This window comes from Xyrauchen texanus, chromosome 21 (genome assembly GCF_025860055.1).
Source record: "Xyrauchen texanus isolate HMW12.3.18 chromosome 21, RBS_HiC_50CHRs, whole genome shotgun sequence".
Taxonomy (NCBI): domain Eukaryota; kingdom Metazoa; phylum Chordata; class Actinopteri; order Cypriniformes; family Catostomidae; genus Xyrauchen; species Xyrauchen texanus.
The window spans coordinates 35,676,133-35,703,291 of NC_068296.1; the positions used below are offsets into that span (position 1 = coordinate 35,676,133).

The following is a 27,159-nucleotide window of genomic DNA, read 5'->3' on the forward strand; positions in this document are numbered from 1 at the left end:
CGCGGGGGGGCGGTTGCTTCGGTAGAATGCTACTCCAGTCGCAACGTTGCCATGGTCATGTTCTCACTGCGTTCCACAAACGCTGCCTCGGTGTGTTCGCAGCCCAGACACATCAGACAGCGCCTGTGGCCGTCTGAAGCGGAGAGCACTCTTCCGCATCCAGGAACTACACAGGGATGGAAAGGCATCTTTATAAAGATGCCTCCTAAAAAGGACGTTCAACGCCGCTGTGTATTGCTCTTTTAGAGGAAAATACTCTTTTAGAGAAAATCACTCTTTTATAAACTCTTTTAGTTTGCACTGTCGAAGTGCCCAGAGGCAAACTGCACTGCCGTGCAAAGAAGGAGAAAGCCATTGAAGTGCGCCGTAGATCCAACAGCAGATCACTAGAGGTATGAGGAACAGGTGTGTTTGTGACTCGTAGCTCACTGCATACATGACTATCGGCTCTGAAGAAAATTTCTGAATGAAACAGACGTATTTCCCCGCTTTTATACCCGTATGTCCGGGGGCGGGACATGCAAATTCTGTCTGCCAACTTTTCATTGGCCTTTTTTCATAGATAAGAGGTATATTCGGCGCTCAAGAGAGACCCCTTGTGTCGCTTCTTCGACACAACGTCGAAGTGACCGACAGACGGGGAACTCCTGGTGTTGCTATAACAATGCAAAAAGCACTTACCAATTTACTTGAACTGAAAATCAGTCCTCCTTTCCTGTTTAGTAAATTAAGCAATCACACTGTCATGCAGAACATCTTGTGTTTTTAAATCCATAAGGATCTCTTTCTCAGTTGACATGTCAGCAAGATCTCGCGCTCTTCGCTTTCAAATTACATCAATTGCATCACTTAAAGCCAGCTAGAAGGTCTCGAATGGGACATATCCTAAAGGTTACACCCACCAAGAACAAATAAATCAATCTGATTGGCTGATGAATCTGACAGTCTGACTTCAGTTGCTCATTCATTTGCACAGTTGGCATGACGGGGTGGAGCTCATACTCACCTGTGATTGGGCATGTGATTGGGCATGTGATTTGTCACACTTTGCTTTTAAGCATCAAGGAATAAATTCTGACTGGATAACCTTTGAGTTTTTCTCTATTTGTTTGTAGATGAATTAAGAGTGGAAAGTGATTAAAAATAGGCAAAAAGGTGATTGAGAATGAAAGGATGAAAAATATTTATTTATTTGGCATGTTAGGCCAGCAGAGAAGGCTTCGCTGGCCCTGAGAATTCGCCACTGATATATATATATATTCTCTGTTCCTCAAGAGTGTGGCTTGAATGTTCTGAGGTTTCAAAAATACAGTATATGTATTTTCTCTTTCTCTCTCTGGGAACATGAATGCATAGGTTTGGCCTCTGTGTACACGTTCATATTGAACTACAACCATTTAATAGCATGATGATATGTTTTGGAGCCAAATTCTTGCACACTGCCAGAGTTTTTTTCAACTTGGAATACACTAGATTTTTAGGTAGAAAATTTCCAACATCAAAACAACAATAAAAACTTTATAGTTTTAAGTTTTTTAAAGTCTACCCTCTTTGACTATTGACCTGTATTATATGTGCCGGCATGTTTGTGACCAAAATTACATATACATTCATTGTGCTGTGCTATGTGATGCAGCAATATGTTTTTGACAAAAGTTTTGTTTCTATTAATATTGAAAAATCCATACTGCTGTTTACTTACCAGAGCCAAAATTTTAAAAAAATTTCAGTGAAGTTACATCTTTTAAGTTGCATGGATTAATTTCTCCCAAGTGAAGCAGTGATGAAGGGGGAGAGCATGGATAAAACACTTGTTGGTTTTTGCCCAATTATTCAGACATCATAAAGTATTGTCATTTGTTAAAAAAAAGGATTTTAAGGATCTAAAATTATCAGCATTAAATACTTTAAAAGAAAATGCATGTCTTTACTATTTGTTGTCATTAGTGACATCACTGTTTATGCAAGTGTTGCTACAAAATGTAAATACATTCACTGCTGACAGATATTTGGAGACGTTTGAACCCATCTGGTAGGGACTATACATTCCTTTCATCATATATATATATATAAGTCCCCCATTTCATCTGTTGTTGATTGCTCAATTGTAAACATCTTACTCTTAGATCACGCCCTGGTGAGTTTAGAGGTGTTGCCACATACGGAGAACAAGAAATCATATAGTTGGCACTTTAATGTATCCCTTTTGCACAAATCCTGAATTCAAACTAATGTTAAGGGCTGAAATCAATGTTTATATGGAGACCAACTGGTCCTCAGTATCCTCTGTGGTTGTGGCTTGAGAGGCACTTAAGGCGGTTCTTAGGGGTCAGATCATACAGTATGCCTCATTCATCAAGAAATCCAAAGCACGAGAACTCGTGGAGTTGGAAGGGAATATTAAAAGTGCAGAGGCAGAACTGAAGCACCAAATGTCATCTGATGCCTCAGACAACTGACCCGATTGAAATACAGATATAATTCTATTTTGTCACAGAAGGTGGAGTTTTGGCTATTCAGGGCAAGACAGTCAGGGGACAAAGCAGGGAAGCTTTTGGCTAGATATATAAAGCAGAGAGAGGTTTTTCAACCATTCCCTCATTGAAACTGTTAGTGGTGAAATGTTTTCCTCAGCCATTGATATTAATAATGCTTTTAAAGAATTCTATCTTGATCTTTATAGTTCCCCATCTTTGTCTACTGATGTAGATATTAGAAACTTTGTGGAACAATCAGAACTTCTTAAACTGGCGGCTGAGCATAACAATTCTCTTGATTCTGAGATAACCATGTAGGAGCTTGATGAGGTAATTAAGGTCTTGCCTCCAGGCAAGTCTCCTGGGCCAGATGGCTTTGCCGCTGAATTTTTCAGATCTTATGCTACAGAACTAGCTCCACTTTTGCTATAAGTTTATAAAGAATCATTAAAGAATGGAAAGCATCCACCAACCATGATGCAACCTCGGATAAGTCTGATTCTTAGAAAGGTCAAAGATTCAAGCGAATGTAGGACTTACTGTCCAATTTCCCTGATCCAGCTAGACTTAAAATTATTGTCAAAAATTCTGGCTAAATGATTAAGTAAAGTTATGACATCTCTTATACATATAGATCAGGTGGGGATTTTTCGGGCCATGGCTTTTCTGATAGCATTAGGCGGTTTATAAATATCATGTGGTCAGTGGTGAATGATCAGACTCCAGTCACTGCCATCTCACTGGACGCCGAAAAGGCATTTGTTATGGTAGAATGGGATTATCTTTTTAAGATTTTGGAAATATATGGGTTCAGGAATACTTTTATTGGATATTTACTGGAGATTATTTTACTCTGGATAGGGGCACCCGGCAGGGTAGCCCTTTTTCTCCATTATTATTCTGTCTTACCCTGGAACCATTAGCAGCCACAATAAGAAAGGAGGATGATTTTCCAGGGGTGGTGGCAGGAGGCAAGCTTTTGCTTTACACAGATTATATTTTATCATTTGTCTCCGACCCTACTAGATCTATGCCTTGCCTCCACAGAATCATTAATTCCTTTTAAGCTCAAGATACAGATTAAATTGGTCTAAATCTGAAGCTCTGGCTCTGACAGCATACTGCCTGGCAATGGCTTTCCAGCCAGGCGCCTTCCAATGGCCCAAACAGGGCATTAAGTATTTGGGCATTTTATTCCCAGACAATTTGTCTGATTTAGTTAGACTTAATTTTGACTCCTTAATTAAAACAATTTGAGCGATGTGGGCAGGTGGGCTTCATTACATTTATCTAGGATTGGGAAGGTTAATGTTATAAAATTAATTGTATTCCAAAATTTATCTACCTGCCACATTCTCTCCCTGTCTTATTTCAAGCAATTTGATAGCGAAGTGAAGTCCTTCATTTGGAATGGTAAGCATCCTAGATTACATTTCAATAAGTTACATAGGCCGATTGACAAAGTTGGACTAGGCCTACCCAAGATTTTGTTTTATTATTTTGCATTCGGTCTCAGATATTTGGCTCATTGTTCACTTCCACCTGAGAGAGCCCCTCCCTGGTATTGGAGAGGAAGTTCTTGCCCCTATTTCATCATTGCAAAGCCTTTCTACCAAACTAATCTGAGAAATTATACCCCGTTATCACGCATTTTCACTCAGTATGGATAAAAGTGTCCAAGGTGTTAAATTCTGACATTTATTTAAATGTTGCCTCGAGCATATGGCTCAAGCATATGGTCATATTTAACTTCTATAAATTGATTATGGGAGAAAGATTTAAACTTGGTATTGGAGGAGGGAGTGTGGGCTAGGATTCTATAAAAAACGTCAAGTCTGCACCTAGAGATGCAAGTGTGCGCATTATGCAATTCAAAATTTTACATCGATTTTATTGTACCCCCTCTAGATTGTACAGTCTTAAAGACACACCCACCTGCTGGTGATGGCAATCGGATGATGGAGACATGGCCCATGTTTTTTGGTGGTGTGTTGAGATAAAGGAATTTTGGTTGAAGGTTCAATGTTATGTGTGTGACGTGTTGGGCACTCAGGTTTCATTTTGCCCCAGACTCTGTGTTTTGGGCGATGGGGCAGTCATCGATGTGGGGAATAAACACATAAAAAATTGGGTTCTGTCCAGTGTAATGATTGCCAGTCAAATTATTTTAAGGGAATAGAGGTCGGGGCACCCCTATTTCAGGAGTGGTGCAGGATATGGGGAGGGTGGTGGCTTTTGAGGAAGTGTCATTTAGAAAACTGGTTAACTTAGATTAGTTTGTTGGGAAATGGGGAGTTTTTGAAGGGCTCTCCAGGCACTATTTGGAGTTTTTGGAGGGCACTCTCTCTGGGGAGGTGCAGTGGAGAGAGAGGTAGAGGTATAAATGTGTGCGATTATTATATACAGTTCATCCGGAAAGTATTCACAGCGCTTCACTTTTTCCACATTTTCTTATGTTACAGCCTTATTCCAAAATGTATTAAATTCATTATATTCCTAAAAATTCTACAAACAATAACCCATAATGACAACATGAAAGAAGTTGGTTTGAAATCTTTGCAAATGTATTAAAAAAATAAAAGAAATTAAAAATCACATGTAGAGAAGTATTCACAGCCTTTGCTCAATACTTTGTTGAAGCACCTTTGGCACCAATTACAGCCTCAAGTCTTTTTGTGTATGATGCTACAAGCTTGGCACACCAATTTTTGGGAAGTTTCTCCCATTCTTCTTTGCAGGACCTCTCAAACTCCATCAGGTTGGATGGGGAGCTTTGGTGCACAGCCATTTTCAGATCTCTCCAGAGATGTTCAGTCGGATTCAAGTCTGGACTCTGGCTGGGCCACTCAAGGACATTCACAGAGTTGTCCCGTAGCCACTCCTTTGTTATCTTGGCTGTGTGCTTAGGGTCATTGTCCTGTTGGAAGATGAACCTTCGCCCCAGTCTGAGGTCCAGAGCGCTCTGGAGCAGGTTTGCATCAATGATGTCTCTGTACATTGCTGCATTCATCTTTCCCTTGATCCTGAATAGTCTCCCAGTTCCTGCCGCTGATAAACACCCCCACAGCATGATGCTGCCACCACCATGCTTAACTGTAGGGATGGAATTGGCCAGGTGATGATTATTCCTCCAGACATGACGCTTGCCATTCAGGCCAATAAGATCAATCTTTGTTTCATCAGACCAGAGAATTTTGTTTCTCATGGTCTGAGAGTCCTTTGAGTGCCTTTTGGCAAACTCCAGGCAGGCTGTCATGTGCCTTTTACTAAGGAGTGGCTTCTGTCTGGCCACTCTACCATACAAGCCTGATTGGTGGAGTGCTACAGAGATGGTTGTTCTTCTGGAAGTTTCTCCTCTCTCCACAGAGAAATGCTGGAGCTCAGTCAAAGTGATCGTTGGGTTCTTGGTCACCTCTCTGACTAAGGCCCTTCTCCCCCAATCACTCAGTTTGGCTGGGTGGCCAGCTCTAGGAAATGTCCCGGTGGTTCTAAACTTCTTCGATTTACAGATGATGGAGGCCACTGTGCTCATTGGGATCTTCAATGCTGCAGAAATTTTTCTGTACCCTTCCCCAGATCTTTGCCTCATTACAATCCTGTCTTGGAGGTCTACAGACAATTCCTTGGACTTCATGGCTTGGTTTGTGCTCTGACATGCACTGTTAACTGTGAGACCTTATATAGACAGGTGTGTGCCTTTCCAAATCATGTCCAATCAACTGAATTTACCACAGGTGGAATCCAATCAAGTTGTAGAAACATCTCAAGGATGATCAGTGAAAACAGGATGCACCTGAGCTCAATTTTGAGTGTCATGGCAAAGGCTGTGAATACTTCTGTACATGTGACTTTTTTCGTTTTTTATTTTTAATACATTTGCAAAGGTTTCAAACAAAGTTCTTTCACATTGTCATGATGGGGTATTGTTTGTAACATTTTGAGGAAAATAATGAATTTAATAAATTTTGGGAAAAGGCTGTAACATAACAAAATGTGGAAAAAGTGAAGAGCTGTGAATACTTTCCAGATGCACAGTGTGTATATATATATATATATATATATATATATATATATACACACACTCACCTAAAGGATTATTAGGAACACCATACTAATACTGTGTTTGACCCCTTTCGCCTTCAGAACTGCCTTAATTCTACGTGGCATTGATTCAACAAGGTGCTGAAAGCATTCTTTAGAAATGTTGGCCCATATTGATAGGATAGCATCTTGCAGTTGATGGAGATTTGTAGGATGCACATCCAGTGCACGAAGCTCCCGTTCCACCACATCCCAAAGATGCTCTATTGGGTTGAGATCTGGTGACTGTGGGGGCCATTTTAGTACAGTGAACTCATTGTCATGTTCAAGAAACCAATTTGAAATGATTCGAGCTTTGTGACATGGTGCATTATCCTGCTGGAAGTAGCCATCAGAGGATGGGTACATGGTGGCCATAAAGGGATGGACATGGTCAGAAACAATGCTCAGGTAGGCCGTGGCATTTAAACAATGCCCAATTGGCATTAAGGGGCCTAAAGTGTGCCAAGAAAACATCCCCCACACCATTACACCACCACCACCAGCCTGCACAGTGGTAACAAGGCATGATGGATCCATGTTCTCATTCTGTTTACGCCAAATTCTGACTCTACCATCTGAATGTCTCAACAGAAATCGAGACTCATCAGACCAGGCAACATATTTCCAGTCTTCAACTGTCCAATGTTGGTGAGCTCTTGCAAATTGTAGCCTCTTTTTCCTATGAGTGGTACCCGGTGGGGTCTTCTGCTGTTGTAGCCCATCCACCTCAAGGTTGTGCGTGTTGTGGCCTCACAAATGCTTTGCTGCATACCTCGGTTGTAACGAGTGGTTATTTCAGGCAAAGTTGCTCTATCAGCTTGAATCAGTCGGCCCATTCTCCTCTGACCTCTAGCATCAACAAGGCATTTTCGCCCACAGGACTGCCGCATACTGGATGTTTTTCCCTTTTCACACCATTCTTTGTAAACCCTAGAAATGGTTGTGCGTGAAAATCCCAGTAACTGATCAGATTGTGAAATACTCAGACCGGCCCGTCTGGCACCAACAACCATGCCACGATCAAAATTGCTTAAATCACCTTTCTTTCCCATTCTGACATTCAGTTTGGAGTTCAGGAGATTGTCTTGACCAGGACCACACCCCTAAATGCATTGAAGCAACTGCCATGTGATTGGTTGATTAGATAATTGCATTAATGAGAAATTGAACAGGTGTTCCTAATAATCCTTTAGGTGAGTGTATATATATACAGTGAGGAAAATAAGTATTTGAACACCCTGCTATTTTGCAAGTTCTCCCACTTAGAAATCATGGAGGGGTCTGAAATTGTCATCGTAGGTGCATGTCCACTGTGAGAGACATAATCTAAAAAAAAAAATCCAGAAATCACAATGTATGATTTTTTAACTATTTATTTGTATGATACAGCTGCAAATAAGTATTTGAACACCTGAGAAAATCAAAGTTAATATTTGGTACAGTAGCCTTTGTTTGCAATTACAGAGGTCAAACGTTTCCTGTAGTTTTTCACCAGGTTTGCACACACTGCAGGAGGGATTTTGGCCCACTCCTCCACACAGATCTTCTCTAGATCAGTCAGGTTTCTGGGCTGTTGCTGAGAAACACAGAGTTTGAGCTCCCTCCAAAGATTCTCTATTGGGTTTAGGTCTGGAGACTGGCTAGGCCACGCCAGAACCTTGATATGCTTCTTACAGAGCCACTCCTTGGTTATCCTGGCTGTGTGCTTCGGGTCATTGTCATGTTGGAAGACCCAGCCTCGACCCATCTTCAATGCTCTAACTGAGGGAAGGAGGTTGTTCCCCAAAATCTCGCAATACATGGCCCCGGTCATCCTCTCCTTAATACAGTGCAGTCAGCCCTGTCCCATGTGCAGAAAAACACCCCCAAAGCATGATGCTACCACCCCCATGCTTCACAGTAGGGATGGTGTTCTTGGGATGGTACTCATCATTCTTCTTCCTCCAAACACGGTTAGTGGAATTATGACCAAAAAGTTCTATTTTGGTCTCATCTGACCACATGACTTTCTCCCATGACTCCTCTGGATCATCCAAATGGCCATTGGCAAACTTAAGACGGGCCTTGACATGTGCTGGTTTAAGCAGGGGAACCTTCCGTGCCATGCATGATTTCAAACCATGACGTCTTAGTGTATTACCAACAGTAACCTTGGAAACGGTGGTCCCAGCTCTTTTCAGGTCATAGACCAGCTCCTCCCGTGTAGTTCTGGGCTGATTTCTCACCTTTCTTAGGATCATTGAGACCCCACGAGGTGAGATCTTGCATGGAGCCCCAGTCCGAGGGAGATTGACAGTCATGTTTAGCTTCTTCCATTTTCTAATGATTGCTCCAACAGTGGACCTTTTTTCACCAAGCTGCTTGGCAATTTCCCGTAGCCCTTTCCAGCCTTGTGGAGGTGTACAATTTTGTCTCTAGTGTCTTTGGACAGCTCTTTGGTCTTGGTCATGTTAGTAGTTGGATTCTTACTGATTGTATGGGGTGGACAGGTGTCTTTATGCACCTAATGACCTCAAATAGGTGCATCTAATTTAGGATAATAAATGGAGTGGAGGTGGACATTTTAAAGGCAGACTAACAGGTCTTTGAGGGTCAGAATTCTAGCTGATAGACAGGTGTTCAAATACTTATTTGCAGCTGTATCATACAAATAAATAGTTAAAAATCATACATTGTGATTTCTGGATTTTTTTTTAGATTATGTCTCTCACAGTGGACATGCACCTACGATGACAATTTCAGACCCCTCCATGATTTCCAAGTGGGAGAACTTGCAAAATAGCAGGGTGTTCAAATACTTATTTTCCTCACTGTATATATATATATGTGATTTTCAATTATTAAAAAAAAATCGTTACGTCCTAAACCTGCTCTCCCAAAATTCCTGCAGCGATATCCAGTGTAGCGTCTGGAGGAATCAGTGAAGGATAATCATTAACTCAGCCGGTCCCGAACAATAAAGAACCCACTGTTAAAACTCCCCTAATTACTGCAATAGCGCCGACTAGTCTCCACAGCACAATGCGCTATTGACAAAGAGACAATGAACTATTGACAGGAAATCCTCGTGCCTGCTAAGCCCCCCCTTTCCCATACAACTCGCCTCACACCGCATGTTTTACCATGTGAGATCTTGAACGCAAAACTGTGTGTGTGTGTGTGTGTGTGTGTGTTTTTCAGTTTTAAACTTAGAAATGTATGTCTAATGAAATATGTTTTAATCCCTGTGTATTTGTCTGATGTTAGATCAAACTAGTAAGACTGTTTAGTTGTGTAGTAAAACTCGGAGGCCGTATATTTAATAGCCTCATATATGCTTCTCATATATGCATATATGAGTGTATATCCCCTTTCTAAGTGTACTAAATACACATTCCTTGGTATCAAATTAAACCTTACGACTTGTCCTAGCTGAATATAAATATAAGATTACCTTAGAATGGTGTTCTGCTAGGTATTACCATCTTTTGAGTTATTCAAACCAAAGTCCTGACCCCGAGTCATAAAGGATGCAAATGAGCCTTGACAGGACAAAGGAACTCTCTCATGCCCAAATAAAGTAGACTTTTACGACCTCCAAAGGAATGTTCAGAGAGTGCTGAGCCTCGTGCTCTCTTACTGAGAAGGAGAAATGAACCCTTTTAATCCTATATATTCTATCCATGGGATAAATGTATTGACATGTATCTAATGTGCCATCTCACGATTTCCCTTAAATGTTGTTTGGTCTATGTTTTCTTGCAAACTCTAATAGGTTAATGTTTCAGACTTTGCATACTATGGTTAACCGAAATCATATGTGTGTCATGTTTGGTCTCTATAACTTGGTATTTTGAAGATTGAAATGACTGTGTACATGATATGTCGATAACAACAACATATTAGTATTACAAGAATATTTTCTAGTTTCTTCATCAGCTACCACCCCTCCAGGGTGCACATGCAATGAGCAACCTGAGAACAAAGGGCAATAAACCAAATTCCCGCCTGGAACTTCCACCCTTCTTATTGGTCGAGCCAATGAGAGGTGGGACATGTTTTCTAAGGTTATAAATTGCTCCTCTCTCTCTTGGTTCTCTCTCTTGCTTCCTGGCCCTCTTGCTTCCTGGTCCTCTGAGCCTTGTGCTCTCTTACTCTCTTGGTCCTTCCTGAGAAGTCCTAATGAAGATGATGCTGAACTAGGGGCCCCCAAGGACTCCCAAGCGTGCGCCACGCTACGGCCTTGTCTTTCCATTCACCAAAGATCCTCTGACTCCCACTGGTTCTCTCTCATCAAGACAACATCATCAAAGATGATGGATCAACTGGAGCCTCAACAAATTGCATCAGGACAGATTAATTCAAATGGGACATGCAAGTATCAAACTTAGTCTCATTATTTGATACATTAAGTATCCTTACCCCTTTCTAAAAAGGGCATGTCAGAACTAATATGATGGTTTGCTCAGGCTGTTGATCTGCTGAACTTCAAACAATGCTATAACTTCTTGCCTTCCTGTATTCTGCTTCAGCCCTCTTTCCCTTGGTAAACTGTATGCATGTATGTATATGTATGTTAGAGTAGTTTAAATGTTTAGTCTAGTTAATAAAGTCTTGTTCATGTCACACGTAAAGTTGTCTGTGTCTCAAGCTCATATCTAAAGTCACTAATCATAGATTTTGACTACTTGCTCTTAATACTTAGTAAGAAAGACATTTCCCATGCCCCGAAATGTACATTTCTATTAATTAATTAATTAATAACCAATATTGAGTGTTCACGGGATGAACCGAGTATTTGGTTGTAATGTTAATGTAGCTACATCAAGTTAACCCGATTAACTGATCCAAATATTCATAATCGATTATAACAAGTTATGATTGATTATTAATATTTCATAGAGCTGATTCGCTACATAATGGTGGAGAATGATGCGGGCATGATTAAACAAAGGTTATGAGCTTGAACCACTGTCAACCTAAAAGTGTGCATTGAATAATTCCGGTCAGAATAGGACACGACATGCGAAACGGCATTTGCTTCACTAGTTGCTGGCTTGTTTGGATGCGGATAAAGTGATGGCTTGAATTGACATCTCTACTGTAATTGAAAGAGTCTTAACACATTTAAGCATATTTTCAAAAGGTATCAGTGTACGAGTAATATGATTTTAGCGGAGAAACCCTAATTTCAGTATTAAAGTGTAAGTCTGTTTTGATGAAGGAATCTCAGCTCAGCGGCATGTAAACTGTACCAGAATTGATTGCTTAACCTGTTTCTGATGAAGAAATCTCAGTGCAGTGTTATATAAATGTAGATTTGGGCGATGCTCCCCTTTTCACAGTATAAAGGCCTTACAAATTATAGTTAGATTGATGTCCTTCATCTAAACTATCTGTGCATCTAAGAGGCTTAGCTCCCTGGTGATCAAAACTGTGTTTCACTCACTGAAACTCTGAAGTCCATTGGTTCCCATGACAACGACTTGTCACAGGAAGTGCTCACTCCAGATAGCACATGTCACCTTCCAACGGCATTTTGTAAACAAACCAGCCTAGGTGGCTAAGGCCAACTTAGCAGCCCCTCAGCTTAGGCTAAGCTAACTAATAGCTTCAACAGTTAGCTGCTAGCACAATTTACATGAAGCCTTTATCTACAGCTTGTGTGTATGCAGAGTGAAGTGATCTAAACCATTTTCCTTTAACCCCATTTCTGGTTTCTGAATTTTCACTTTCTCTTTCCTTAACTTTAATTCTTCTCATCTAACTTCACCTGCACTTTTCAGGTACATCCCTTACTGAACGCTGTTCAGCTAAATTTGCAGTTACTTTGTTAATTAAATCTAAAAACTTAATTACATGTAAACTGTTTAGATAGAGAAGAATTTTTATAGTTATTGGGAACTTTCAACGGCACGTTGACTAAACTTTATAGAGGGACAAACACATTGTGTGGTCTTGAACACGCAACAGCTGTGACCAACTATAGAATGATGTCCAAAGCAAATCTAATTGTTAATCATAAGTGCTATTGATTATTCCCAATACAAGGTTATTCTGCTATTTTAATCACTTCTTCAAGTCTTTTTATTATTTTTACTAATAATAGAAGTCAGCTATTTATTTTCCCATTTAACCCTCTTGGACTAGTGTGGTTTTATTTCCCCATAAAACTGCAAAAGTAACTAGACATACTTTTCTTCTCGATTTTGTGTTTATTTGCAACAAGTTGCTTAAATTTTATGAGCCAGCTACACTAGTAATCTAGATGATTTCTATGGCATAATTTTGAGCACCACTAATAGACACAATCTAATAGGAAAGCTCTTTTCTTCCTCTTTCTTTCTCTTCTTCATGTGTTCAAAGATCAAGCCTGTTGTATGCTATCAGTAAGTGCTGATAAATAATTTGACCCAAAGAAACATCTTAAGTCATTTATTAAATCTAGGCTCACGCTCTTTTAGCAAAGCCACTCAGATCCACACAAATCTGAGCATCCTGCTATTTGCAGCTAAGATAGTAATAATCAGGAACACATTTCACTTGTTAACCACACCTAGCAAAACCTAGCTGTACATTATACACCTTGCTGTCTCACTTTGCCTTTAGCTCCAAATTCTGTTTGATCTTGCATTAGTCTCTTGCCCTTACTCTCACCAGAAGTGTGCCAAAATGTTGCAGATGCTCAGCCTAATTGCCCAGATGGCAGGCCAAAAGGACTGGCTAGGTGTTTTGAGGAACACCCTTTTATCCATGGCTGCTGACAACCTTCAGCAACAGAACAAAAAGCAACTGGAAAACAAGGGAAAAGAACTAATGACAGACGACTCAAACCAGAGGTATGAGCACAAATATCTGACTGAGGTTATCATCCTGGCCCACAACCTCACAGGTTTGAAACAGGAGGTAAACAACCTCAAACGCCAGATCACTGAGTCCCAAACGGAGCTGACACATGCTAAAAACCGCATAGACCAGCTAGAGATGGAGGCTCAGGACAGACACAAGGACCCTGGCAGAAGGGAGTCACAGGAGGTAATCCACAGACTTCAAACGCCTCTGACAGCTGCTAAACAACAAGAGCAGTTGGAAAAGACAGCCTGAGAGCACCTGGAAAAGGTACTCTTTCACAAAGATTCACTGTTAAAAACAGCAAATTCTGAACTCTTGGACAATGATGCCAGAACCATGGCATGTGAAGGTCAACTGAATGTGTCCAGAGCTGGAGTTAAAGCGCTGACCCAGCAGCTGGACAACACCAAAGATGAACTTGACATGGTCCAACGAGAACTGAGACACTCTTACCTGCTGCAAAAGGAACCACAGCAGGAGAGACATCTCACTCCCCCACTTGCAATCAGCAGAGAAAACTCCCCCAGCCAAGCACAGAGTTACAAAGGGGGGAGACAAACCCCTCTGCTTAACACGTCATCGGACAGTTTCCTTAAAGCTTCTGCAGCCGCGGAAGGAAAAGGATTGATTCAGACGAATCTTGAAACGACACATGTAGCGACACTCAAAGACCTCAACCGAATGGCCAGACATATCCCTGCATTTACACCAGAGCTCGCAGGAGACCACGAAGTCCACGCTTACCTGCGAGACATTGACTTTCACCTGCAGTCTTTGATGAGTGTGAACCATCAAGATAGACTCCATCTGATCTGGATCACATCCAGCCCAGAGTTGCGACGCTTTCTGGCTCGACAGCCAGAAAACATCCAGTCTAACTACCAGCAGCTGAAACAAGCCATCATAAGGGAATTCTCAGAGTCTAAAAACGGACTGATCGCTGCCCTAGACACCAAACAGGGTCGGCATGAAACTCCCTATGTTTACTACCACAGACTCAGACGAGCTTACTTGAGCTCAGCAACAAACCTGGGATGGAGGAGGACACCAGCTTCAAGAGCCTTTTCCTCCGAAACCTCCATCCTATGGTAAGTCACCATTTAGGCATTATGGCCTGCCCCCACACAATGCCTATCCAACAACTGCGTGACCTGACACAGAAGGCCTTTAACAAACACAAGGCCTCCTCAAAAGAGTTTGTAAGACCCCAGTGATTCTGAACTGCAAAATCCAGAATCCAAAGCTGGTACCAGAAGGCACCCAGCATTGCCACAATGCAAGAGCCTTCAACGAAACGCTACTAGACAGCAGAGGGCAGAACCGTCACCATGGCCATAGATCTAGACACAAGACCAACCGCTGGGAGAAGCCATGGAAAAGAACATCCTCACCCAGCAAACACCACAGGACATCCCACAGCAGTCTACAACAACATCCTCCTGTACACCTTTCAAACAGGTGCCAAACAGAGGCTGCACAAAGACAGCTAGAAACGCCTGTTTCTGAGTTACAAGAGCTGCTAGCACTAGCAAAAGAGCTCCTGGAACAGAACTCCCCTGAGGAGTACTGGGAAGAACAAACCTCTGACTCTTGCCCAACACCACTCAGGCAAGCTCAAGTCAGCACTGCTGCCAAAGCAGAGTAACACTGCAGACTTCAGACACCTGGTGACTGGGTGCCGAACCAAGGGCGAATGGCCACCTGCTGCCCTTTTGCTACCAGTACTAGGTCAGTCTGAAACTCTCTCCACACAACACAATGCCCATAACCACTCCCTGCAGCCACAAACAAGCACCTGCCTCAAACGAACTGACTTCATAATGACAGGTGACACACTGTCAAGGCACCTGCTGCCTCTGCACCTGCTGCAGAGACCTGGATTTGGCTACTATCTACATCACCCACCGTGGAACAACCACCTGCTACAAAACCCTCATGATTCACCTGCCATCCGCCATTGTGATGATTGTCGCCCGATGATGTCTCCAACAGGGACATCACCTGGCGAAAAGGGGGACTGTAGCGTCTGGAGGAATCAGTGAAGGATAATCATTAACTCAGCCGGTCCCGAACAATAAAGAACCCACTGTTAAAACTCCCCTAATTACTGCAATAGCGCCGACTAGTCTCCACAGCACAATGCGCTATTGACAAAGAGACAATGAACTATTGACAGGAAATCCTCGTGCCTGCTAAGCCCCCCCTTTCCCATACAACTCGCCTCACACCGCATGTTTTACCATGTGAGATCTTGAATGTAAAACTGTGTGTGTGTGTGTGTGTGTGTGTGTGTGTGTGTTTCAGTTTTAAACTTAGAAATGTATGTCTAATGAAATATGTTTTAATCCCTGTGTATTTGTCTGATGTTAGATCAAACTAGTAAGACTGTTTAGTTGTGTAGTAAAACTCGGAGGTCGTATATTTAATAGCCTCATATATGCTTCTCATATATGCATATATGAGTGTATATCCCCTTTCTAAGTGTACTAAATACACGTTCCTTGGTATCAAATTAAACCTTACGACTTGTCCTAGCTGAATATAAATATAAGATTACCTTAGAATGGTGTTCTGCTAGGTATTACCATCTTTTGAGTTATTCAAACCAAAGTCCTGACCCCGAGTCATAAAGGATGCAAATGAGCCTTGACAGGACAAAGGAACTCTCTCATGCCCAAATAAAGTAGACTTTTACGACCTCCAAAGGAATGTTCAGAGAGTGCTGAGCCTCGTGCTCTCTTACTGAGAAGGAGAAATGAACCCTTTTAATCCTATATATTCTATCCATGGGATAAATGTATTGACATGTATCTAATGTGCCATCTCACGATTTCCCTTAAATGTTGTTTGGTCTATGTTTTCTTGCAAACTCTAATGGGTTAATGTTTCAGACTTTGCATACTATGGTTAACCGAAATCATATGTGTGTCATGTTTGGTCTCTATAACTTGGTATTTTGAAGATTGAAATGACTGTGTACATGATATGTCGATAACAACAACATATTAGTATTACAAGAATATTTTCTAGTTTCTTCATCAGTTACCACCCCTCCAGGGTGCACATGCAATGAGCAACCTGAGAACAAAGGGCAATAAACCAAATTCCCGCCTGGAACTTCCACCCTTCTTACTGGTCGAGCCAATGAGAGGTGGGACATGTTTTCTAAGGTTATAAATTGCTCCTCTCTCTCTTGGTTCTCTCTCTTGCTTCCTGGCCCTCTTGCTTCCTGGTCCTCTGAGCCTTGTGCTCTCTTACTCTCTTGGTCCTTCCTGAGAAGTCCTAATGAAGATGATGCTGAACTAGGGGCCCCCAAGGACTCCCAAGCGTGCGCCAGGCTACGGCCTTGTCTTTCCATTCACCAAAGATCCTCTGACTCCCACTGGTTCTCTCTCATCAAGACAACATCATCAAAGATCAACTGGAGCCTCAACAAATTGCATGAGGACAGTTTAATTCAAATGGGACATGCAAGTATCAAACTTAGTCTCATTATTTGATACATTAAGTATCCTTACCCCTTTCTAAAAAGGGCATGTCAGAACTAATATGATGGTTTGCTCAGGCTGTTGATCTGCTGAACTTCAAACAATGCTATAACTTCTTGCCTTCCTGTATTCTGCTTCAGCCCTCTTTCCCTTGGTAAACTGTATGCATGTATGTATATGTATGTTAGAGTAGTTTAAATGTTTAGTCTAGTTAATAAAGTCTTGTTCATGTCACACGTAAAGTTGTCTGTGTCTCAAGCTCATATCAAAATCACTAATCATAGATTTTGACTACTTGCTCTTAATACTTAGTAAGAAAGACATTTCCCATGCCCCGGAAATGTACATTTCTATTAATTAATTAATTAATTAATAACCAATATTGAGTGTTCACGGGATGAACCGAGTATTTGGTTGTAATGTTAATGTAGCTACATCAAGTTAACCCGATTAACTGATCCAAATATTCATAATCGATTATAACAAGTTATGATTGATTATTAATATTTCATAGAGCTGATTCGCTACATAAGTCAGAGAAGTCGCCGATATGATGAAAACTGAGCACAACAGTACATTAATCATATGCTCCCTGACAATGTCATGTTCTGATTTATATTATTAATGTCTATCCTTTGATTTCTTTTACATTTGGTCTACAAGGTCTTTGTTAAAGGAGCCTTTATATGCTCTAGCTTTGTGGCCCTTTAGGTTGAGTTATTATGTGCTGATCCAGTGCATTGATCCACATGATGCATTCACAACCGATTGCCTGCGAAGAGTAGCCATATGTATTGAACTGCAAAGATCATTGCATTCTTTTTGGCAGTATAACTTACTCAGTTCTGAGCAGTAACAACAGCTCAGTAAAGTCATCTGTTGTCTTAGTTCTGCACTTAAGCTGAAGGGTCAGAATTAAGTAGTGAATGATCCGAGCAACCACACTAAAATTGTTTTAGTAGATGATGGTTTGCAGATGTCTGTTTCACTCAATTCCTTCTAATAGCAGTGCTAAGGAGTGCTTGCAATCATCAGAGGCCTTCTCACAAGGGTTCAGATTTGTGTTCAACAACCGGGCGAAGATTTCATCACAATCCTCAATCACCAGGTCAGCTGTAGAACCATGCCGTTTCACCACATATGAGGCAGCAGTTTAAAATCAGTTATTCTCAACTTTGTTTTTTTATTCTTCCCCTTTAGGGAAGAATAGCAATTGTTGACATCTCAAGCAAATCAGTGCAAGTGATATAATGTCTAAACAGAGTGACTAACAGAAAACAAGAATAGCTGGAAAATGCTATAAATACAGATATACAGCAGTGACAATCACTACATAAGGAATAATACAAGCCACTAACAATGCATGACCATACCCAGACATAATGGAGAGATTATAATTGCTTAGCATAAATGGAAGGTACGGATGTCAGCACTTTAACAGTCCAAAAGTCATATTTAGGTGGCATAAAAATAATTCACACAACTCCAGTTGATCAATGAATGTCTTCTGAAGCAAATCGATAAATCAGTGCAAAAAATAACTAGATAATTAAAATGTTATTAACTTTTATAAAGTGCTTCCTGCCAGCAACTGACGTGAAGCATGACGTAAGCGCGTCGGTGAGTTCATGTGAGAATTCGTAAGCGGCACTTATTTTATTACAAAATAAGGAAAGTCACGCGAGAGTTCCCCATTTCTAACAGCATCAGAACCCTGGATGGAAACATTTTAATTATAGACTTGTTTCTTACATAAACCTATCGATTCACTTCAAAAGACATTCATTGATCGACTGGAGTCACATGGATTACCTGTATACTGCCTAAATGTGACTTTTGGACTGTCAAAGTGCTGACACGCATGTACTTTTGTTATAAGGATGTGACAGATCTCGATCTTCCTCTAAAAATCTTATCTCTCACTCATGATTGCTCGTAATACTATTACACTATAGCTGGGAAATAGAGTTAAATTAACAGCTTCAGCACTAAGGCTTATCACAGCTGAGAGACACAACAGATGGAGTAATCACACATCCTCAGGGCGCTTACCTAATCCCAGAGTTTTCATTGGAAGGAGATTGTATATTCAACATGGCAGAGGTGAGAACAAAAGCAGGGAGAACCCAGCACGGATGGTAATTTTTACACAGATAAAATAGGATGTATTTGATCAAAATTCCATTATCTTCAGCAAGCTGACAAACACTACAACTGAGGAATAGAGTTAAACAGCAAGATTTACTCTTTATCATTATTTGGGAGTCACGAAAGACATTTGCTCAATTGGCATCTCTCTCTCTCTGTCAAACACACACACACACACACACACACACACACACACACACACACACACACACACACACACACACACTTGTTTCTCCAATAACTTGTTAGAAACAGCCCAACCCATCATTACTAGTTCTAATGTAACTAACTAGTTCTAACGTAATTAGCAATGGCAGATCCTAATCTTTAGATCAGGAAAGTAGATTCATGGACAAGTGCGACAAGTGAGTTTTTTTGTGATAGTCCTTAGTTTTTCCTAATTTTTTAATGACTTGAATTGTCGTAGAGGTATTTAAGCAATATAACACTCGCAACCATGCTCTATGGCCCTAAATCAGCAGGGCTGTGATTACCTGTGGCATGAGACAGCAGCCATGCTGATATACAGCACTCTTGCTCATGTGATATTCCTTCGTGTGAATAAGCTTCAGTGTAATAGGAACCGATATTGTGTTTTCTGAATGTTTGTTTTTCACACATTTACTCATTTAAAGTGTGAGATGTGAGGGGAATTATACAGTATTTTGTGAAACAACTGGAAAGGACCATGGCAACGGGACAAGATATCAGCTGAGCAAGTTGATTATGGAAGACTAAAATTTTTACATGGTAATATCTACCAGCTGTCTGCGGTTTTCCTCCAGGAATAATCCAAGAACACCCAAGAATGATCCTAACGCCAGCTGGAAACAGACAAAGAAAAAAAAACATGAATGTAGAAAGAGACACTGGGCCAAAATATTCTTGTGAAGATACTGTAAGCATGACTTTACAAGTACTCGAAATCATGATTATGGTTTCAGTTTATTTCAAGTGATGTATGGCATTCACTATGGTTCTGTCAAGCTAAAAAGACAAGAAAGAATGAGTGCACACCAGAACCACACAAATATTCCTAGAAGCATGAAACTATATCCTGATCCTGACTATATCCAGTAGCCTATATTAACCACCATATCCTGCTCATACTTAACTGGAAGATCCTATCATCTGCATACTGTATATACATAATATATGTGGAATTGTAATTTGTAGGATCCCTGCTGAATAGACCATCTGAATTTCCAAGGCTGGTTTATGCTGGAACCTTTGTGTTAATCTGGTGTTGATCTAGTGTTGGTCTTCATGGACCAGCATAGTCATGTTGTTCAACAGCAAAACTTAGCTGGTGAAGCTGGTCAACAGTGTGTGGCTTTCTGGTAATGTAGTAAAGGTAGTCTAATAACCTTGTTGGAACAAAAGCATTCAATACACAACATATAGTCAGGTTCATTATATTCTGATTTTAACCTTTGTGGGAATTTTTTGGGGATTTGCTAAACTATACATTTTTGGAAAGGTTATTGTATGAGTCAGAAAATCAATGTTTGCATTTGCTCAGATGTCTATATGAAAGCCATATTGAAGTTTAAAAAATGGCCGCCATAAAATTTAAAATTTTAATATCTCGACTTCTGAATAAACTGGAATGTTGATTTTTACTGCTAAACCCACACTGTAAGGGTCAAGGAAACCAATGGTGCTAGTTAAAAAGCTACAAGATGTTACCACATTAACCCATAGATGCATAAGTAGGTAAAAAAAAATTACCCCGTGTGGTTGTTTTCTTGCAGTATCTTTTTAATGAAAAGTTATCATTTCATATTCCAGCTGTTCAAAAAATAAAGATTTTTTATATCACTCATTAAAACATTTAATATTTATTGTGGGAATGATTACAAAGACATGCACATTGCAAACCTACTAGAATGCGTGCTGAGAGTGATCCACACACAAAGTAGCAAAGTTCCTGTTGAAAGATATTATTTGCAGTGATTTTTCGAGCCAATGGCTCTTCCTCAGACTTGCTATATCAGAAGTGTCATCCCTTAATAGCATTGTTTTACAGAGCATCTAACACATGTATAGTAACTATTATCTTCATTTTACTTCAGAAAATGTTATACATTTCAACAACATAGTTATACACATATGACTACAGCTAACTAAGCTAGATAATATTACTGTATAGTGTGTGTCATATATGACTTTTGCTCCTCAGACTTCTGATATACAGGGATAGTTGTTGTGGAACACACAACATATTATATCAGCTGTGTCATCCCTCAAGAACATTGTTTTACAGAGCATCTGGTACATGTATAGTAGGTAGCCTTTTTTCTTAATTTTTTCCTCAGAATGTTATATTTCAACAACATATACATTTATGACTGCTGCTAACAGGTCGCTAACATTACTGTATAGTACGTGTCAGTGTCATAAATGACGATTGTTTGAAAGAGTATTTTCCCCTACAAATTAGCCTACTTTATAGTTAGCTAACACTAGCTAACTAGCTAGCTAACATTAGGCTACTGTATGTAGCCTACATTCATAATTATTATTTTGAGAGCATGTGTTATCATATATCATCAAATTACCCTTTGTAGTTAGATATCAACACTAGATAGCTTGATAATATTCTATGTCCAAGCATGAGTGACAAGTCACACAAATCAGCTGAGGAAGTTGGCAGTTGGGGAAGATCACCCCACGGTCATTACCTTTGACATGGCCCTCTATGAGAAAGTGGTGAAGCTCCTAGATGCCAGACCTGACTTGAAACAAATGGTTGTTCCCAGACTGGGTGAGTTGCATGTTGTCATGGCAGCCCTCAGAGCTCTTGGTGCCTCCATGGAGAACTCTGGCATAGATGATGCCTGGGTGGAAGCTGATGTGTATGGTCCTGCCACGACAAGGCAAATCCTGAAATGCACACACTATAAGCGAGCTCTCCATGCCCATATCTACTCATATGTAGCACTCTCTGAAATGGCTCTGGAAGAGTTCTTCAAGGACAACTCACAACTGAAAGATGTGTGCCTGAAGGCTACAGAGGGAGTAGAAGCTGCCTGCTCTGAAGGGAAAGACATGAAGGCTGAATCCATGAAGCAAGCAAACAGCACCCTCCTGGAAGCATTGACTACTGCTGAGGTCATCACAGCATTCCAGAAATGGAAGGAACAGAAATCCCAGAATGCAATGTTCAAGGCCATGATGAATTACTTGCATCGTGTGGAAACAATCCTGTCCTTTATAGCGGCAACTCGGAATGCTGACCTGGAACTCCATCTACAAGCTGGAGAAGCACTGAGCAAGCTGTTCTTTGCCATGGACCGGATCAAGTACAAGCGACTCTGGCCAAGATACATCGCAGACATGCATGACTTGAGGACCAATCACCCTCAGACATGGGAGGAACTACGAGCAGGCAATATATCAGTCACCAAGAGTGTCATTCCCTTTGTGTCTGTTGGGGCAGACCATGCATGCGAACACCTGAACAAGCTAATGAAGATTAGCTCTGGGATCATTGGCATCTCCAACAATGCCAATGCCAGACAGAGATTTTTCATGGTCACACCAGAACTTTCTCGTCTGTCAAAAGAGTTCAAGAGTCAGTTTGACATGGAAGCTGACAGAATCACAGAGCATCATGAGCTTGGGCCAAGTGCAGTCAAGAGGGCACATGATACAATCGACAAGATCAAGGCAGCCATACTCAGCCATGGAAACCCCTTTACCAATGAAGGTGACAACCTGCACAATGTGATCACGCAAGCCTACATCCCAGATGAGTATGTACAACAGATCTTGAATGCTGATGTCACTGGCCAGAAGTTGTATGAAGACTATGTGTCAGAGCGTATCAGTGGAGATGTCAGCCTCTGGGCACCTGTGAAGAAAGAGAACAACAAGATGTTACTGTCTGGGAACAAGAAGATTACAGTGAAACTCAGAGACAATACTGTGGATCTGAAGGAGACCAAGGACCTGTTTGCAAGGCTGATGGTACTTGCTAGGTCAAATCGAGACATCAACCAGAAAGAGGCCATAGGAAACTATGAATTCACTCTGACACCAAGGGCACTGTTCGCTCCTGATGGAACAATTCTGCCATGCCATGACAAGTCCAAGTTAATCCATCTACTTGAGAAGCTGACAAAGAAGACATGCCCCATGAAGACCATCAGCCGCCTCAAGTTGGAAGTTCTACTCACCAAGATGTAATGCATACAGGACTCACAGACCTCACATCTACTGATCAGCCAAGTCGGAAGATAGCACTGGTGGGCGGTATGGTGCTTGTGCAGAAGCTGAGCAAAAACCAGCGACTGTATTGACAGTCAATGATTTGAGTGGCTGCTTCAATGACAGACTGATGCAACTAACACGAGATTATGATGAAATCATCCTCGTGTTTGACACATATAGGGCAGATTCTCTCAAGAGTGCAACTAGAGATAAACGAAGACAAGGAAAAGCTTCTATTCAGTACCAAGTCAGAGATGACACCAGCATCAAACACAACCCAATGAGCAGGTTCCTCTCCCATGACAAGACTAAGAGTGATCTGACTGAATATCTTGCTGCCAAAACTCTGGAGTACAACAAGAGATCCTCCAAGCTGATCATCACATCTGCTTCTGGGCTCACTAGGAGCAACAAAGACCTTGTCTTTGAAGAAAACAACCACGAAGAAGCAGACACATTGCTGATCCACCAGGCTGTGCTGGCTTCACAGAGAAACCCACATGATGCACAGTTGGTGTTTTTCTCACCAGACACAGATGTTTTAGTGCTAGTCACAGCAAACTATGATCTCATGTTGAAGAACACATCCATTTCTATGGCCTCTGGTGTTGTGCAGATTGAACCACTGTGGCGAGCTCTAGGTAAAGAAAGAGCAAAGGCTTTGCCAGCCTTCCATGCATTCACTGGGGCTGACAACACAGGAAGTTTCTCCCACATAGGCAAGGCAACCTGGCTGCAGGTCTACCTTAAAGCAGATGAAGATATTGTCAAAGCTCTGCAGATGCTTTTGGATGAAGCAGATGTGACAGAAGGAATGCTGTCAGCCCTGGAATCCTTTATATGTGCAGCTTACTCACCCACGGGGATCAACATCAAGGCAATCCCTCAACTGCGATGGCATCTCTTCTGCAAACATAGGGCAGAAAGTGACAAGCTCCCTCCAACACTTGGAACTCTGAAGCAGCACATCTTGAGAGTCCATGTCCAAACAAGAGTATGGGCACAGGCAGCCATTGCTCTGCAGGATCCACCACTGGATCCTCTGCAAAGCGGATACTTCAAACACTCGGATGGCATGCTCAAACCAGTGACCACAGATGTCCTCCCAGCCCCAAAGGCCATCCTTGAGTTGGTTCAATGCAAGTGTAAATCTGACTGCTCTTCTGGGAGGTGCTCCTGCAGAGCTAAGGACTTAGCTTGTACTGACATGTGTCAGTGCAGCAGCCAGTGCCAGAACGATGACGATTCCCAAGCCGTGATGTATGAAAGCGATGATGATTATGATGATGTATAGAAACTGCATAATTAAAAAGGTTGCTTAATCATACTGTGGTCTAAATGTGCATGTCGATAGTTCCAGAACATCCACGTTTTACATTTGCTAATTTTAAACTCTTCAATAAAAAAAAGGAACTCCGAGTTATCTGATCAACTGCTTGTGATGTGTCGTTTTTTTACCCATATTGTGGATGTATTTCAATGGGATGATAAAAAAACATTGTTTTTAAAGAACATGGAATATTAAATGCAAACAACTTTTCATTACAATGATATTGCAAGAAAACAACCACACCGGGTCATTTTTGACCCACTTATGCATCTTTGGGTTAATGTGGTAATGTCTTGTAGCTTTTTAACTAGCACCATTGGATTCCCTGACCCTGAAAATGTGGGTTTATCAGTTAAAATCAACATTCCAGCTTATTCAGAAGCCGAGATATTACAAATTAAAGTTTTACGGCGGCCATTTTTTAAAAATTCAATATGGCTGCCACATAGACATCTGGGCAAATGCAAACATTGTTTTTCTGACTCCTTATACAATAACCTTTCCAAAAATGTACAGTTTAGCAAATCCCCAAAAAATTCCCACAAAAATATATAGTGAACCTGACTAATATGCAGGTTTTTTTTTTAGCAGAGATACTATTCTGAAAATAGGCTAGACTAATCTCATGGGAAATCTGGAAAATTGGTCTCTGCTCTCTGAATTTTCAAACTGCTCCCCAGTGGCCAAAACTGGACCTTCAGAGATCTCCAGCAGGGTATCTGCAGGATGCATGAAAAGTTTGAAAGATCAGCTAAGTTCACAGATGGAAATGTTTTGATTTCATAAACCGGTTTACTTTTCTCCATCAGACTAATATTATTATCTTCTTTTTCCTACTAGTGAATTCATTGATAATATTTGACATTCTGTAAACAAGAAGCCCTTTAGTTATAACATCTGGTCAGCCAAGATGAAGTCAAACAACTTTAAATATTAAAGGAATATTCTAGGTTCAATGCAAGTTAAGCTAAATCGACAGCATTTGTGGCATAATGTTGATTACTACAAAACTTACTTTTGACTTTTCCCTCCTTTTCTTTAAAAAAGCAAAAATCTAGGTTACAGTGAAGCACTTACAATGGAAGTGAATAGGGCCAATCAGTAAACATTAAAATACTCACTGTTTTAATAGTATAGTGGTTAAATCTATAACTTAAGAAGTGACGTGAGAAACAGATCAATATTTTAGACAATTTTTGCTAGAAATTCAAAAGTATGCAAAAATAATTTTAATCACCAAAAACACAAGAAGAAGAATTTGAATGTGAAAGTTAAAGTGGAAGTTGACTGAGCAGGGAGGATAATTTATAGTAAAATTTGACTAAAATATTTATCTGTTTCTCACCCACACCTATCATATCACTTCTGAAGACATTTATTTAACCACTGGAGTCATATGGATTACTTTTATGATTATTTATGTGATTTTTGGAGCATGAAAATGTTGGCACCCATTCACTTGCACTATATGGACCAAAAGAGCTGAAATATTCTTCTAAAAATTTTAATTTGTGTTCAGCAGAAGAAAGTCATACACATCCGTGTCCCACATGAAAATAATATTTAGTGATCATAAAGTCAAATTAATGTAACTGGTTGCTTCATTGTCTGACGGAAATGGGTACGGATGTGGCTGACATCTTAAACAAAATTCTAGATTGATATTTACATTATTTGGTAACATTGGATCGTTGGTCATTAGATCGATGCATTGATCCAGATCGATGGATTGTTACACCCCTAGGGTTCACCAAGTAGGTTTTGTTCATAAAGTGACTTCAGTGTGTTGGCCTATATAACTATATGTCAAAGACCAAGAAAAGTACTTAGCCTCTTAATGACGAGTGGGCCAAAATTGACCCACTTGAGTTTTAAAATTTATGTTTAATGCTGTGGCAGAATGATCCACCCCTCCGGCTCGTCATCGTCACCCCACCTCTTAGGGCCGCCTTTCAGCCAGGCTCATGACGGGAGTTGGGCAGGAGAGTGAGAAGAGGTGCATAATTAATAAGCCTCGTTCTGACAGCGGTGAATGAAGCACACCTGATGTAAATAATGCTTCATCAACTGCTGTCTTTAAAACACAGAATACACCTCTTCTCTGGGAGCCGGCTTCAAATCACCATGTGTGCACACACTGGCATCCTCGCACGCCCAGGACCAGAGCTGGGGGGTTCGGATGAGTTGATACGCCACAATACCCGACAGTATTCAAAATCTTGACAGTGTAGTGTTTCAGTAGCAAAATACCCAAACATGATATTTGGGAGGGTCTTACGAACAAAATGAGCCCTCCATCAAGATTTTCTGTGCAGTTGTGATTGGGTAGTCGCTCAAAATAGCCAAACAAGTCAGTCAACACGAGTGATGTAAAGATTTGCATCGTCCATATTTGTCTCTGGATAAAGCTGGCCAATGAAAAGCTAGGTAAATTTTGACTGATGGGTTGTGTAGCTAATGAACAGACCAAAACAACGATATGAGGGTTGTATATATCCCTGATGCCGATTCACGAAGGTTCGGAGTGGAAACCCATGGACTGTGTTTGTGTGGGTTTTGTGCTTTAAAGCACAGTTGTGGAGTTACT

At 40.9% G+C, this 27,159-nt stretch overlaps 1 protein-coding gene across 1 annotated transcript in view; it reads right to left on the bottom strand.

Annotated features, from left to right (window-relative positions):
• LOC127661516 (transmembrane protein 255B) overlaps nucleotides 1-27,159 on the bottom strand; it is a 63,343-nt gene that overhangs the window by 29,210 nt on the left and 6,974 nt on the right. The window contains exon 3 of the mRNA XM_052152254.1: nucleotides 19,789-19,851. Coding sequence (XP_052008214.1) covers nucleotides 19,789-19,851 — 63 coding nt within the window. The remainder of the gene's footprint in view (nucleotides 1-19,788; nucleotides 19,852-27,159) is intronic.